Source organism: Oncorhynchus mykiss, chromosome 8 (assembly GCF_013265735.2).
Source record: "Oncorhynchus mykiss isolate Arlee chromosome 8, USDA_OmykA_1.1, whole genome shotgun sequence".
NCBI lineage: Eukaryota > Metazoa > Chordata > Actinopteri > Salmoniformes > Salmonidae > Oncorhynchus > Oncorhynchus mykiss.
This window is the reverse complement of record NC_048572.1, coordinates 24,973,343-24,987,576: the sequence shown is the minus strand read 5'-3', so window position 1 is coordinate 24,987,576 and position 14,234 is coordinate 24,973,343. Positions and strand designations below refer to the sequence as shown.

Here is a 14,234-nt window from a genome sequence, read left to right as displayed (position 1 = left end):
CTGGGACCCTCAGGATGACAAATCAGAGCAAGATTACTGAATGTAAGTACATTATTTCCCTTCAGAGGTGAATGTATCAAACTAGCTGCCGTGATAATTTTTTTTTGCTGTTGTGCACTCTCTTCAAACAATAGCATGGTATTTTTTCACTGTAATAGCTACTGTAAATTGGACAGTGCGGTTAGATTAACAGGAATTGAAGCTTTCTGCCCATATAAGACATGTCTATGTCCTGGAAAGTTTGCTGTTACTTACAATGTCATTCTAGTCACATTAGCGCACGTTAGCAACAACCGTCCCGGTATAGGGACACCAATCCTACGGGATCCTTAAGAGGTTTTTAATACACACACATTGTTCAGAAGAGCAGAGTTACTGTCTGGGTTACTGGCACAGCTCCAGTCTATAACAGAGACTGATGTGGAAATGTTTTGGAAACAGGTTTGGTTGCCTTGTAACGTTATAAAAATTATATCAAGACAAAAGGATGAGTCAGGCAGTACGTGTGCAGAGAATACGGGCTAATTACTCAGAGCAGAAACTGGTCTATCAAATGAGCGCTAAATGATTTGTGTGAGGGACCTTGTTGTCTGCTGTGTAATAGGAGGTGATTGTTGACAAATACTAAAGATGAATAATTTTCACTTGTAGTTTATGAGAAATAGGTTGAGGTTGAGAGTAAAGAATCACAGTAAGTAGAAAAAGACCAAGGTCTTTCATAGACAGTTTTTCATAGACAAAGGTTTTAATGAAAATTGTATTTTTCTGTTGTATAAAAATGTCACATATGCATACTATTTATAGCTTCAACATAGCAGGCAGTAGAAAATAGCTTACATTGAAAATATTCATAGCATTGAAAAGCATACTTCTAATAAATTCAGACTGAAACCTTCCTTTACATAATCAATTCACTATGGTTCTATTTTTGGCTGGTCAGGTTATTATACTGTTCCTCGCTACAATTTAAATGTAAAGATGTTCCTGGAGTTGGATCCCTTCAATTCAGCCAGACGCCTGCATACTGTATCTAAACGTTTATCTACACAGTACGTCAGGTGAGATGAACATACTGTATGCTGTCCTAAATATCTTCTCTGCCATTTATTACGCTGATTACTGGATTTATGGAAGACTGTTGTTCATTTGGTGCTCTGACCATTTTGTAGTATTTTGCTGAAGCAGATATATCGTTGAAGAGTAATGCAACATGTGTTTTCAAAAACATCAAATATCACCTATACTCTTAAAGTAGTTATTCAACCACCACAGTGCAGAATGTGACCTTGAATATCAGGTGAAGGAACACAAACACACACACACACACACACACTGCACAAGCTGAGATGTCATAGACAAAAACGTTTGTTAACTCATGATTAGTTTAAATGCAACTCACTCTAACCACTGTCATCATCCAGCCATAGTACCAACACAGCACAGTGAAACATAAATCAGAACATTGTCTGATCACAACAAGGCTCACTCATACTATATTCTCTATACACTCCTAAACGGTCCATTCTCTGCCCAGAAACACAGTGTTCGGCTGTATTAACACCCAGTGGCGGACTTACCATTAGGCAGAAGAGGCAACTGCTTCAGGCCTCACATCATCAAGGGGCCTCATGATCTGGTCACAATTAAAACAAATAATACTAGTAATCATTTAAAAAATATGTATAAGTTCTCCCCTTGAGGCCCCCCTATGCTCCGCTCCCCTGACAAATGACCCACTGTCGTGGGCTGCTCAGCTCATCGCTCTCATGCTGTCCTGCTTCAGCATGTTGGTTCAGCAACAGCAAAATCTGAGGGACGCTTCAAAGTTACAAAATAAATGGGGAGGGAAGGGGGTTTTGCCTGGCTACTGTGTCCAGGTTAATGAGACCACATTGTTCATTATAGATCAATTATTTATTTTCCATAAATACAGTGAGTTCCAAAAGTATTGGGACTGTGACACATTTCTTGTCAAAGTGCAGACTGTCAGCTTTAATTTGAAGGTATGTTCATCCATAATCGGGTGAACCGTTTAGAAATATAATCCCTTTTAGTACATAGTCCCCCCATTTTAGGGGACCAAAAGTATTGGGACAAATTCACTTATACAGTATGTGTATTAAAGTAGTCAAAAGTTAAGTATTTGGTCCCATATTCATAGCATGCAATGACTACATCAAGCTTGTGACTCTACAAACTTGTTGGATGCATTTACTGTTTGTTTTGGTTGTTTCAGATTATTTTGTGACCAATAGAAACGAATGGTAAATAATGTATTACGTCAGTTTGGAGTCACTTTTATTGTAAATAAGAATAGAATATGTTTCTAAACACTTCTACATTAATGTGGATGCTACCATGATTATGGATAATCCTGAATGAATTGTGAATAATGATGAGTGAGAAAGTTACAAAGAAATAAATATCAGTAGAAGTGTTTAGAAACATATTATATTCTTACTTACATTAAAAGAAACTCCAAAATGACACAATACAATATTTACCATTCATTCAACAGAACCGAAACAAACAGCAAATGCATCCAACAAGTTTGTAGAGTCGCAAGCTTGATGTAATCATTGTGTGCTAGGAATATGGGACCAAATACTAAATAAACTTTTGCCCACTTTAATACACAAGCAAATTTGTCCCAATAGTTTTGGTCTCTTAAAATGGGGGGACTATGTACAAAAGTGCTAGAATTTATAAACAGTTCACCTGATATTGATGAAGATATCCTCAAATTAAAGCTGACAGCACTTTAACCTCATAGTCATTGCATCATTTCAAATCTCAAGTGCTGGATTACAGCGCCAAAACAACAACACAATTGTCACTGTCCCAATACTTTTGGACTTTACAGTGCCTTTTGTAAAGTATTCAGACCCCTTGACTTTTTCCACATTTTGTTAGGTTACAGCCTTATTCTAAAATAGATGTTTTTTAAATTCCCCTCATCAATCTACACACAATAAATCATACTGACAAAGCAAAAACAAGTTTAGAATGTTTTGCTAATTTAAAAAAAATAAAACTGAAATATCACATTTACTTAAGTATTCAGACCCTTTACTCTACTTTGTTGAAGCACCTTTGGCAGTGATTACAGCCTTGAGTCTTGGGTATGACGCTACAAGCTTGGCACACCTGTATTTGAGTTTCTTCTCTGCAGATACTCTCAAGCTCTGTCAGGTTGGATGGGCAGAGTTGTTGCACAGCTATTTTCAGGTCTCTCCAGAGATGTTCGATTGGGTTCAAGTCTGGACTCTGGCTGGGCCACTCAAGGACATTCAGAGACTTGTCCCAAAGCCACTCCTGCGTTGTCTTGGCTGTGTGCTTAGGGTCATTGTCCTGTTGGAAGGTGAACCTTCGCCCCAGCCTGAGGTCCTAAGCACTCTGGAGCAGGTTTTCATCAAGGATCTCTCTGTACTTTGCTCCGTTCATCTTTGCCTCAATCCTGACTAGTCTCCCAGTCCCTGCCGCTGAAAAACATCCCCACAGCATGATGCTGCCACCACCATAGGTATGGTGCCAGGTTTCCTCAAGATGTGACACTTGGCATTCAGGCCAAAGAGTTCAATCTTGGTTTCATCAGACCAGAGAATCTTGTTTATCATGGTCTGGGAGTCTTCAGGTGCCTTTTGGCAAACTCTAAGCAGGCTGTCATGTGTCTTTTACTGAGGAGTGGCTTCCATCTGGTCACGCTACCATAAAGGCCTGATTGGTGGAGAGCTGCAGAAATGGTTGTCCTTGTGGAAGGTTCTCCCATCTCCACAGAGGAACTCTAGGGCTCTGTCAGAGTGACCATCGGGTTCTAGGTCACCTCCCTGACCAAGACCCTTCTCCCCCGATTGCTCAGTTTGGCCAGGCAGCCAGCTCTAGGAAGAGTCTTGATGATTCTAAACTCCTTCCATTTAAGAATGATGGAGGCCACTGTGTTCTTGGGGACCTTCAATGCTGCAAAAAAATGTTTGGTACCCGTCCCCAAATCTGTGCCTCGACACAATCCTGTCTCGGAGCTCTATGGACAATTATTTTGACCTCATGGCTTGGGCTTAGCTTTGACATGCACTGTCAACTGTGGGACCTTATATAGACAGATATGTGCCTTTCCAAATCATGTCCAATCAATTGAATTTACCACAGGTGGACTCCAATCAAGTTTTAGAAACATCTCAAGGATGATCACTGGAAACAGGATGCACCTGAGCTCAATTTCGAGTCTCATAGCAAAGGCTGTGAATACATAGTTTTTATTTTTAATACATTTGCAAACATTTCTAAAAACTTGTTTTCACTGTCATTATAGGGTATTGTGTGTAGATTGCTGATTGGCATAGCGTCGTCCGGGGTATGGAGGGTTTGGCCGGTAGGGAAATCCCTGTCTCATCGCGCACCAGCGACTTCTGTGGCGGGCCGGGCGCAGTGCACGCTAACCAATGTTGCCAGGTGCACGGTGTTTCCTCCGACACATTGGTGCGGCTGGCTTCCGGGTTGGATGGCGCTGTCTTAAGAAGCAGTGCGGCTTGGGTTGGTTGTGTATCGGAGGACACATGACTTTCAACCTTCGTCTCTCCTGAGCCCGTACGGGAGTTGTAGCGGTGAGACAAGATAGTAGCTACTAAACAATTGGATACCATGAAAAAGGGGTAAAAAAGAAGAAGAAATTAGGCACTTTCAGAGCGGGGCAGAGAAAAGAAAAAGATAGAAAGAAGATTTAATTTTGACAAAAAAATGTCCTAAGTCATTTCTTTAGTAAAAAGACAGGTGCTGCTGCTAATACTGCCATTGTAATTGAGGCAGAGGACATGTACTGTATGTGTACCCCATGTATCTGATGCTGTTTGGCCAAAAAGAGTATGGCATGCCATGTATCTGATGCTGTCTGGCCAAAAAGAGTATGGCATGTCATACTCTTTTTGGCCAGACAGCATCAGATACATGGGCTACATATAGTAAGACAGAGGGGCACTGTTTCGCTCGCTCTAATGCTTTCTCTGATGAGATAGTTTCATCGACTTGCGATTGAAGTGAAGTTGGCGGGTGCACAGTGTACTGTTTATTTAGGATTTAATTATTTTGGCTGTACCCTATATTTTTTAAGTGATTTGTTTGAGAATCAGATGAAAACATAATGACTGGTTGTGTTCATGGCACATTAAAAGGTAATACATTTTTACAATTAAATTACATCTTTACTATAAAAACCTCAGACTAGCCTCTGCCCTGGGGCCTCCAAATCACTAAGTCCACCCCTGGTGACACCCTTTGAAGAAAGGGTGGAAGTGAGTGGGAAGAAATCACTGCAGATAGCTTATATAACTTGGTAGAAGCACTTCACCACCATCAGTGTAGAATCGGAGCAGTTCATTGAATCAGCAACCTACAAGCTGTAGTAGCCAGACCGGCCCATGCAGACAGATAGACAGACAGGCCAGTGATGAGGGAAAGAGAGCCAGAGCCAGAGCGCAAATAAGCCCAAGCAGAATCAAGACAGGATTATGACATGGAAGAGGAGCCAAGAATATCCCTCTCAGCACACAGAACAGTAAACAGACAAACCAAACACATAATACAAACCACCCTTCATTCTGCCAACTTCTCCTCTCAGATAAAGTCTATGGTGAAAAAACAAGAGTGTGTGGAAACTCTGGGTGTTTGGATACAACTCTACAACATTAGGAGTAAATATGTTGCGGGTTGAGAGTCATCCTGCAGCTGCAGTAATGAGACAGCTTGCAGTCATCTTCTGTAATGACTATCACAGTTTCTTGCCTGCTCTAGCTACTAAAATCTTTTGAGATTCAAATGAGGGCTTACCTCTCCAGTTATCTGAATATTTTAAATATTATCATGCTGCCACAGGATAAGGAAAGAGGGAAAGAGAGAGAGGGGATTGCTGCCAGCCCCAACAGCTATAACCTACAACAGCACTGGAGCCTAGGAAAGCCCATTCAGTCAGAAATGATGGTTCTACACTAATGGCCTGGTCTGAAGGCTCCCTTGCCTATGCTACTGATTAGGAAGGAACATTGTGGTCATCACAGTGTCATTAGCCAGTGTTCCTACAGAATCGTTCACTTCACACCCCTGTCTCCCTCCTCCCTGCATCCTTCCCTCTATGTTGGTCCGAGGCACAGGTTGACGTTGTTTGTCATGAATCTTGCCCTGGAGGCAGAACTAAGTGATTTCTGCTAGATGGGCCAAATGCAAAGACAATATTGGTTGTACCTTAACATTTCATGAAAACAAAAGTTAGCTTTTTGGTTTTAATTTATGGTTAGGGTTAGGCATTAAGGTTAACAGTACTGTTAAGATTAGGGTTAAGGTTGGGGTTAGGTTTAAACTATGACTTTGTGGCTGTGCCAGCTAGTGACTAGTCTAAAGAGCCCCCTCCAAGGCAAGATCATTGACAGTAAATGCCAACCTACGTCTGAGGCAGGGAGTAAAGTTTCTCCGAACCATGAGAAGACCTAATGGGTGACAGGCCATTTTTGCACTACAGTACATTGATTACATTTGGGTTGATTATACATTGAGAAATCCCCGTAGTCCCTTTATACCATGATTTAAACAAAAAATAATAGGATAAGCGAATTAGCTAAAACATGCACTTAAAAAATAAATAGATAAAGTGTAATTTTATGGATTAGGGTGTGTTAACTACACAAACAAGAGTTGTTGTCATAACCACATCCTTACACCAGCTGCTTGATTAAATTCTATGTATATCCAACATAACATTTAATCTTGACTGTCACAATCACAATCAACCTCCAAACAACATGTATTCACTGGTATACAGTCCGCTCAACCCACCACCAGTTCTTAACTCTGTCGGACAGTTTGATGACAACAGCATCGACAGCACATTCAACACAATCCAAACAGTTTCTTTGTGTAAAAGACACACAAAGCATTGAAAAGTAAGGCAATGCAGCCAGGCCATTTTGTCAAATCAAGAGTAATTCCATTCTAGATGAATTGTGTGCATCTATCCTGGACCCCATATGCTTATGAATTTATAACGCGCACACAGCCATGTAATTTAGAGATTATGACACATACACATGTAGGATCTTCATTCGGTCACTCTGTTGCACAGAAACCTCCATAAAATGCAGGAAAAGTAAAACATGTAGTGTATTTTAGGTTTAAAAAGGCTTCTGAAGTTTGAAATTTCCACATTCAAATTTCAGAAATGATCAACCCCTACAAAAATGTCTATTAATTATAATCCACAAAATAATTGACATTTCCTGCTGTTGCAGGATTATGTTCCTGCTGTAGCAAACTGGCTCAAATGAAGTGCCTACATCTGTACATAGCCACAGTACTTAGGGCTCAGACCTTGGCATTTTCATTTTCAAACCTAATCCAGACACTTCCCCCAAATACATCCTCATAAATCATTCTCCCAAGACTTTCTATCTTTCCCACTGAGCACTTTGTCTCCATGCAGTCTCTGACAGATGCCTAACATGCATGTTCACTATGTTGGTAGCATTGTGGTTAAGCTGCCCTAGCACCAAACGGCACACAAGTCCTTATGCAATAGTTTTATTTTTCCTTCTCTCTTCATGTAAAGGGGGAAATCCTACTGCAGTAGTCAAATGTTGACATTGTTGTGTGGTGTGGAAACGCTGTATGATCATTTCAAATATAAACGACAGAATTGTTGAATGAGCAGAGATTGCCTGGGCTAGAACCATTGAAGAAATGGATAACAGACAATACGGCATGGGTGTGTTCTTGCTGCCTTAACATTTCTGATGTGTGCTTTTGGAACAGTATGCCTGTTCAACCACAGTTTAGAATTGCATAATCTTATTGCAATGTGTGTATGTTGTTGTGTTGTGGTCAACCTGAAAACGCAAACTTAACTATGCTGGTGTATCAAGTGGGGGGGATGGGGGGGGGGGGGGGGGGGGGGGCTTTAGTTAATCTGCTGCTTGAGATATTCTGACTTCGCTATGCAATATTCTAAATCAGTCATCATGTTCATTGGTTGTTTCACACATGTTCTTATTACATTGTTTTCCTGGCAACTGCATCAGGTTTGAAGCCCATCCTTTGTATAAACGTGAGGTGAAATAAGAACAAGTCGCCTATCACCTGCTACTCGTTAACAGTGTTTGGGTTTTTATATTCACACACAGAGCATCAGACACCACATCAATACCAAACCTCAGACAATGACCTCATCACTGATGTCATCAATCAATGACCATGTTCTGATCTGAACAGTGAGTTGACACTCAGACTCACTGACAAAATTACAACCTACCACACATACAATAAGCATCAACAGATCACTGCATTAGACAGCCTGATTTAAGAGTTAGACAAAACCATGAGCAAGGGGTTTGGTAAATGAAACACTGGAGGAGGTAATGACTTTCTCAGTGGAGCAGACAGTGAAGTGTTAGACAAGTGATGGTCAATCGCACGTTAGAACACATACTAGACTCAGAAAGACAGCATTAAATATAGCTTCGTCAGAGATGGCTTGTATACAGCAAGTACAGCAAGCTGAGTACTTCAAAAGATGAATTGACTATCCTGTATCATGAGTGTCTAGCAAAAAAACATTGAAAGTTATTGGAGGGTTAAGCATGTTCATGGATCATGTATAATGATATTGTAATCTGAAAATTAAAAAGTAGTTATGTAAGTATGGGTCATAACAGCACAGCAAACCTTTTAGCTCAGTTGTTTTGCATACTATTCTGATAGAAAGAAAATAACCACAACCAAGCTAAACAAAATTGCAGTGTAGTAAAAAGAGGCTGTAATATCTCCCTGTAATATAATGGCCAAGTAGTGAGGAATGAACGAAATAAAGAAGGAAAACAAGCAGAATCCACAGTCTCCCCATAGAGAACGTATCACATTTGTTGATGCACCACAAACATTTAGGTCCACTGGAGGTGCAACAAGTTGATCTACTCAGTTTACTGTTGACATTCTGCAGTTGATTACTGGCCTACTGTGTTCAACCCTTTTTTCCTTTATTGCTTTTTTATAAGAACATTTCAGCTTTAAAAAAATCTAATATCATAGAGTTTTTTTTATAGAAAATCTTTAAAAAAAAAATCATATACAGTTATATTACACATGTGATCCTCTGGCTTCTGTTTTGTTGAACATAAAGGACATTTTGTTACTTTGTTGCACAAAATGTTATAGAATATGCATTTAAACAACAAACATGGGTTCACACAGCGTTGCAAAATAAGGATACACAGACTAAATATACAGAAATCAAATACATGCGTCAATACATTACAGTGCCATGCGTACACAGTCATTTTGGGAAGTCAATGATTTCAATTGGCATTTGTCCCCTTTGTATTAAATGTTCAAACCTTCTTACTATACATACATGACATGGCTTTTACAAAAATGCAGTGACACCAACAGTTGCAGGTTTTGTAGCTAGCCTATACCCATCACTTTGGAGTAACTATGTCTGGTTAAAGTTATGAGATTCTCTCTTGCTATTTAGGCTTTAACGCTTAGGATTAATCATCACCACGGATAAGAGATTTGAGAATGAAATTAGGGATTTACCTTGTCATTATTTTTTTACGTGAGAGATTCATTCATTGCTAACTTTCAGACAAAATGGCCGTCATTAGTCTTTTGTGAGGAGGGTGATTTCTTGCATGAGGGAGAGAACCCTTTTCATCCCATTTATTTTACTAAAGGAGGAGTGTGAAAGCCCATGAGCAGGTAAAGGCATTATCTTGATAACTAGCGATCTACTGTTTCATACAGAAGCAGAAACTGCTTTTCGCTTCTTTACTTCAATATGTTGCTTTCAAGATGGTTAATTGTACTGACCATTTTACTCCTGCAAGCTTCTCTAACTGTTGGTCCAAACACACATAAAGTTGCTTCAGCTGCCCTCATAGCTTTTATTGCCTTTTTTGAGAGGTACTTTGTCCCTTTCAAGCAGCATATAAAGACAGCAATGCTCTCTCAAGGTCATAACGTTCAATTAAGAATAACCTACGGACAGCCACATCCTTTTACATGAGAGGCATTCTGTTACATGCCACAAACCACCCTAAGGTGACGTATCAGAGGTCAGTGATGACTATCTCCTGCATTCTGACCTTGAGAGTGTCTGCCCTTACAGAGATCTTATCCAGCATCATCAGACTTAGCTTGATAATGCGCTTGGCTTTCCGACGGGGAGAGGGACTCCACTCTGGCCATTCTGGATAGCAGAGAGGCTACTAGAGGAGAATATTGATGTTCTCTGGAGATTTCTAAAGTAGATCAAGCAATGGTCCATGAAAGCCATTGGAATGCTAATATACATCACCAACGGTTGTTTAAACACGCATCATTGTGATGTATGGCATTACTTTGAGGTTTGAACCAATAGGATGTCTTTTACATCATGATTTGATTTGACAGAATATCCACATGTACCACCAAATCGGCACCCATATTTTTTTCCCCGCTCTAATTATTTGGCACCACAGTCTTTCACACAAACAAAAAGAAACAATGTATCTCTGATTAAATTGTGACCTGTCGTGTCCAACCCACCCAATCATTTATTTTGTTCATGATGATCCATAATCACCTCTTAATCATGGGACACTGAAACGTGTTAAACAGTGAAGATGCCTTGCCAACTACGATGTTCAGATGATGTCTCGAGACACCTCATATCTTAGCCCAGTTAAAAAGGCAGTATGATCTTCAACCTCTGCAGTACTTCCTCCTTTTGGTTTTACTAGTTCAGAGTTACCTTTTCCCTCCTAGTTAAGCCATCTGCTATGATTTCCTGAACACGCCTAACTCTATTAAGGGATCTGTTCAATCCGTATCGCAGAAGTTACAGCGTGATTGGAATTGAAAGTCAATGTTACCGCGTTAGCGGAGACTGCATTCACAATAAAACGCTGCATATGTCAGCTCAGTCTGAAATGACCTTTACATTTCTATGGTGCAATCTGTAACACTTCAGGGATACAGACTGAATGAAGCCCTAGATTATGTACCTTGCTGCAGTTCTACTCTAATTGTTGGCTAAGAACAGATGTGAGAATGGAAATAAAGCAGATATATCTGTCTTCCTGTAAAATTAACCTTGACAATTGTATCCACACAATGCAATGTGCAGGATAATTCTTCATAATGGACACAGTGTACGCCATCTGCCCAGTTCAGCTGTTCGCTCGGGTGTTTACCGGAAAGAAAGAATGGAATCTACTGTGGGTATGCTTTATTTCTGTGTACTCTCAAACAAATTCAAATGTATACATCCTTCTGTCTGTCTGTCTGTCTGTCTGTCTGTCTGTCTGTCTGTCTGTCTGTCTGTCTGTCTGTCTGTCTGTCTGTCTGTCATACTAATCATACTATAATGGGGTCTTTGTGATGGGGGTAGTATAAGCCTGTGTAGATGGTAAAAATATTTAATATGACAAATTGTAGAAAACAATTTAGATAACTTTGACCACCATCCTGGAGGTAGACATTGCTATCATTCTTATGCTACCATACTTTCCTCACGATACTGTAGATTTACAATTGTTAGAATAAGATATATTATCCCCTTACACATTACACTGTAAGTAAATGTATGATATTGTAGTTTCTTCCTGGTTGTGTGAGAGTGTCTGTATGAACAGCAGAGGGAACCGTTTGCAGACTGTGCAGATAAGATACACTGTCCCATCCAGTCTGAAGGAGTAGCTGATCTATGGGTCTGATCTGGTCTGGTCTCTACTCTAGACAGCATGGCTGCTGGCTGTCTAGCTGGGTCATGGCTGCTGGTCTATATCTCCCTCCCTCCCTCCTCCTTCTGAGGACTGGTCCTTCTGAGGACCCCTCTGGCCCTTTGAGGGGCTACAACACATGGCCACCCTCGCTTTAGGACATGCTTCCAACACCTCACCCAACAATCACTGAAGACTGTCCCGCTGCCGCTCACCGACACACGGCTTCTCAGACGTTAGTCACATGATCAGGGTTCTCCCTGACTTCAATGCACTCTATCTCCTCCCTCTCCCTCACTCTCTCCCTCTCCATCATCTCCCGCTCCCTCTCCCGCTCTTTCCGTTTTGCCCGTTTTTTCTTCTTGTGCCTTTTTTTTGATGGGGGAAAAAACGTTAGAAACACAGGCAGGATGACAAAACAGTGCAGCACTGTGCAGCCTGCGGTGAGGAGGGAGCACTTGAACAGCGTGTAGGTCAGATTGGAAGGCACAAACACCAAGGGCAACATCCCGATAACGAAACAGCAGGCGTTTTGCAAAATGGCCGCCCCGTGCTCCTCTAACGAGATCTTAATGCACTGGGTCCTGGTGTGCTCCGTGGCCAGTACGAAGGTGTACAGGTGGGGTGCACAGTGATCCATGGCAAAGTTGAGAGTATAAATAAGGCACAGGATAGAGATGCTGTCCATGTGTACATTCCAGAGGGTCATGAGGCCCAGGACCCCCAGCTCTACGGAGGTGACGGTCAGGATCAACCAGAAGTTCCCCAGAGGGTTGATGACCAGGAAGAAGGTGAGGATGAGGATGGTGAGCACGCTGAAGGCCGATGTGAGGATGGGTGAGACCACGGAGGAGCTGTAACGGTCCATGTAGACGAAGGTGGGGTTGAAGACGATGAACTTGATGTTGTTGATGAGCGAAAGGGGGCGGAGCCTCTCCAGCAGTTCCACCACCTCCTCCCGTGTCTTCTCCGTGGTCCGCGCCACCAGGTACATCCTGGACGCGATGATCTCCATTTCATCCCCATCTGTCTTGGACAGAATGATGTCCTCCATGAAGTGCTGATACTCCGGGCTGCGCAGGAAGGAGCCCTGCAGGATGGTGATGAAATCACTTTTGGTCGAGGCGCTCACATTCACCACCTTCAGATACTGAAAGTAGTTATCCATCCAGGAGATCTTGTTGAAGCCGTGGCTCAGCGTTGTGAGGTGCTCCTGCACCGTGGAGTTCCAGTACTCGATGGGCTCATAGATGTAGAAGCCGATCACGGGGCTGTAGTTACTGAAGTACTTCTGCTGAGTCGTGGCATAGGACACACTGGGCGTGTTGCTGGCTAGGAGGTTGACAATGTTGGATCCATCACTGATTTGTAAACATCCCATGAAGGAGAAGGAGGCGTAGATCAGGTAGAGGATGACCACGAAGGGCTTGACATAGGTGTTGGTGATCCACTCCGTGTAGTGCTCCCTCAGGAAGTGCTGGATGAAGTGGTTGTGGTAGGGCACGACCTCGTGGTGCGTGACATGGTCATGGCCGTCGCTCATCATGGTCTTGAACCAGGTGGGCTGACGGTCCAGGTACTCCACTGAGGGGATCTTACAGCAGAACACACTGTGGTAGCGGTTCTGCTCCAGCTGACCAGCGAACACCAAGCAGGAACCGTAGAAGGAGAACACGTAGAAGTAGTTGACCAGGACGGCCACGCACATGCTCTGGCAGAAGATCTTCACCGACTCAATGTTGGTGAAGGGGCTGGCACCCATGCCAAATGTGATGATATAGAGGGAACTGGTCATGGTATAGCACACCATCACGTCGGCGAAGGCGTCTGCCACGCGTTCCTTGAAGGGAAGGCTTTCTCGAGTTCTTCGCCAGCCCGCCAGGAGCTCAAACACTCCTTTGGTTCCATGACCTGAAATGACAGGAACACATACTTTGTCAATGCCATTGCCCGTGAATACACATTAGTCCATTTCTGTTTATCAGTTTTAAAATGATACCATATAGCACATGCATTGTAATACTGAAGTAAAATATTTAAAGCAGCAATCAGCAGATAAAATAATAAAGCGTTATTTCGCCCGTTTCAGTAAAAAGCAGATGGACGAGGCTGGAGATATCTAACCACTCTCAAATTCTTAAAAACGGCTATGGATGCAAGAATGAACCATCCATGAGATCAAAATGATAGTTTTAACCATGTTTTGATGCTATAAAGCATTTGTTTACATTTACTTTTGTAGGCTCGACCCTAAACTCTGTTACCTGGTAATACATGGCAAATGGTCCAGGAACAACAAGGAAAACATAACGGACAACGCCCAAGGACTAGTCAGCCTTTCCACCTCTGAGGGGCCACAATGTATCTCTCTGTTTCAATAGTCAGTCCTCTGGATACTGTATGTGTGATAGAAAAGTACTATAGTATTCATGTCTGGTATCTATCTGAAACGTGTTCACTGAGGATAACTCTGATGCTATGTATGATCTCTGTGGT

General features: G+C 41.9%; 1 protein-coding gene across 1 annotated transcript in view; it reads right to left on the bottom strand.

The window, feature by feature from the left end:
* Positions 1 to 8,132: 8,132 nt before the first annotated feature.
* Positions 8,133 to 14,234, bottom strand: part of LOC110529664 (patched domain-containing protein 1) — a 37,359-nt gene continuing 31,257 nt past the window's right edge. Inside the window, exon 3 of the mRNA XM_021612082.2 lies at positions 8,133 to 13,649. Within this exon, the coding sequence (XP_021467757.1) occupies positions 11,968 to 13,649 (1,682 nt within the window). The 3' untranslated portion in view covers positions 8,133 to 11,967. The remainder of the gene's footprint in view (positions 13,650 to 14,234) is intronic.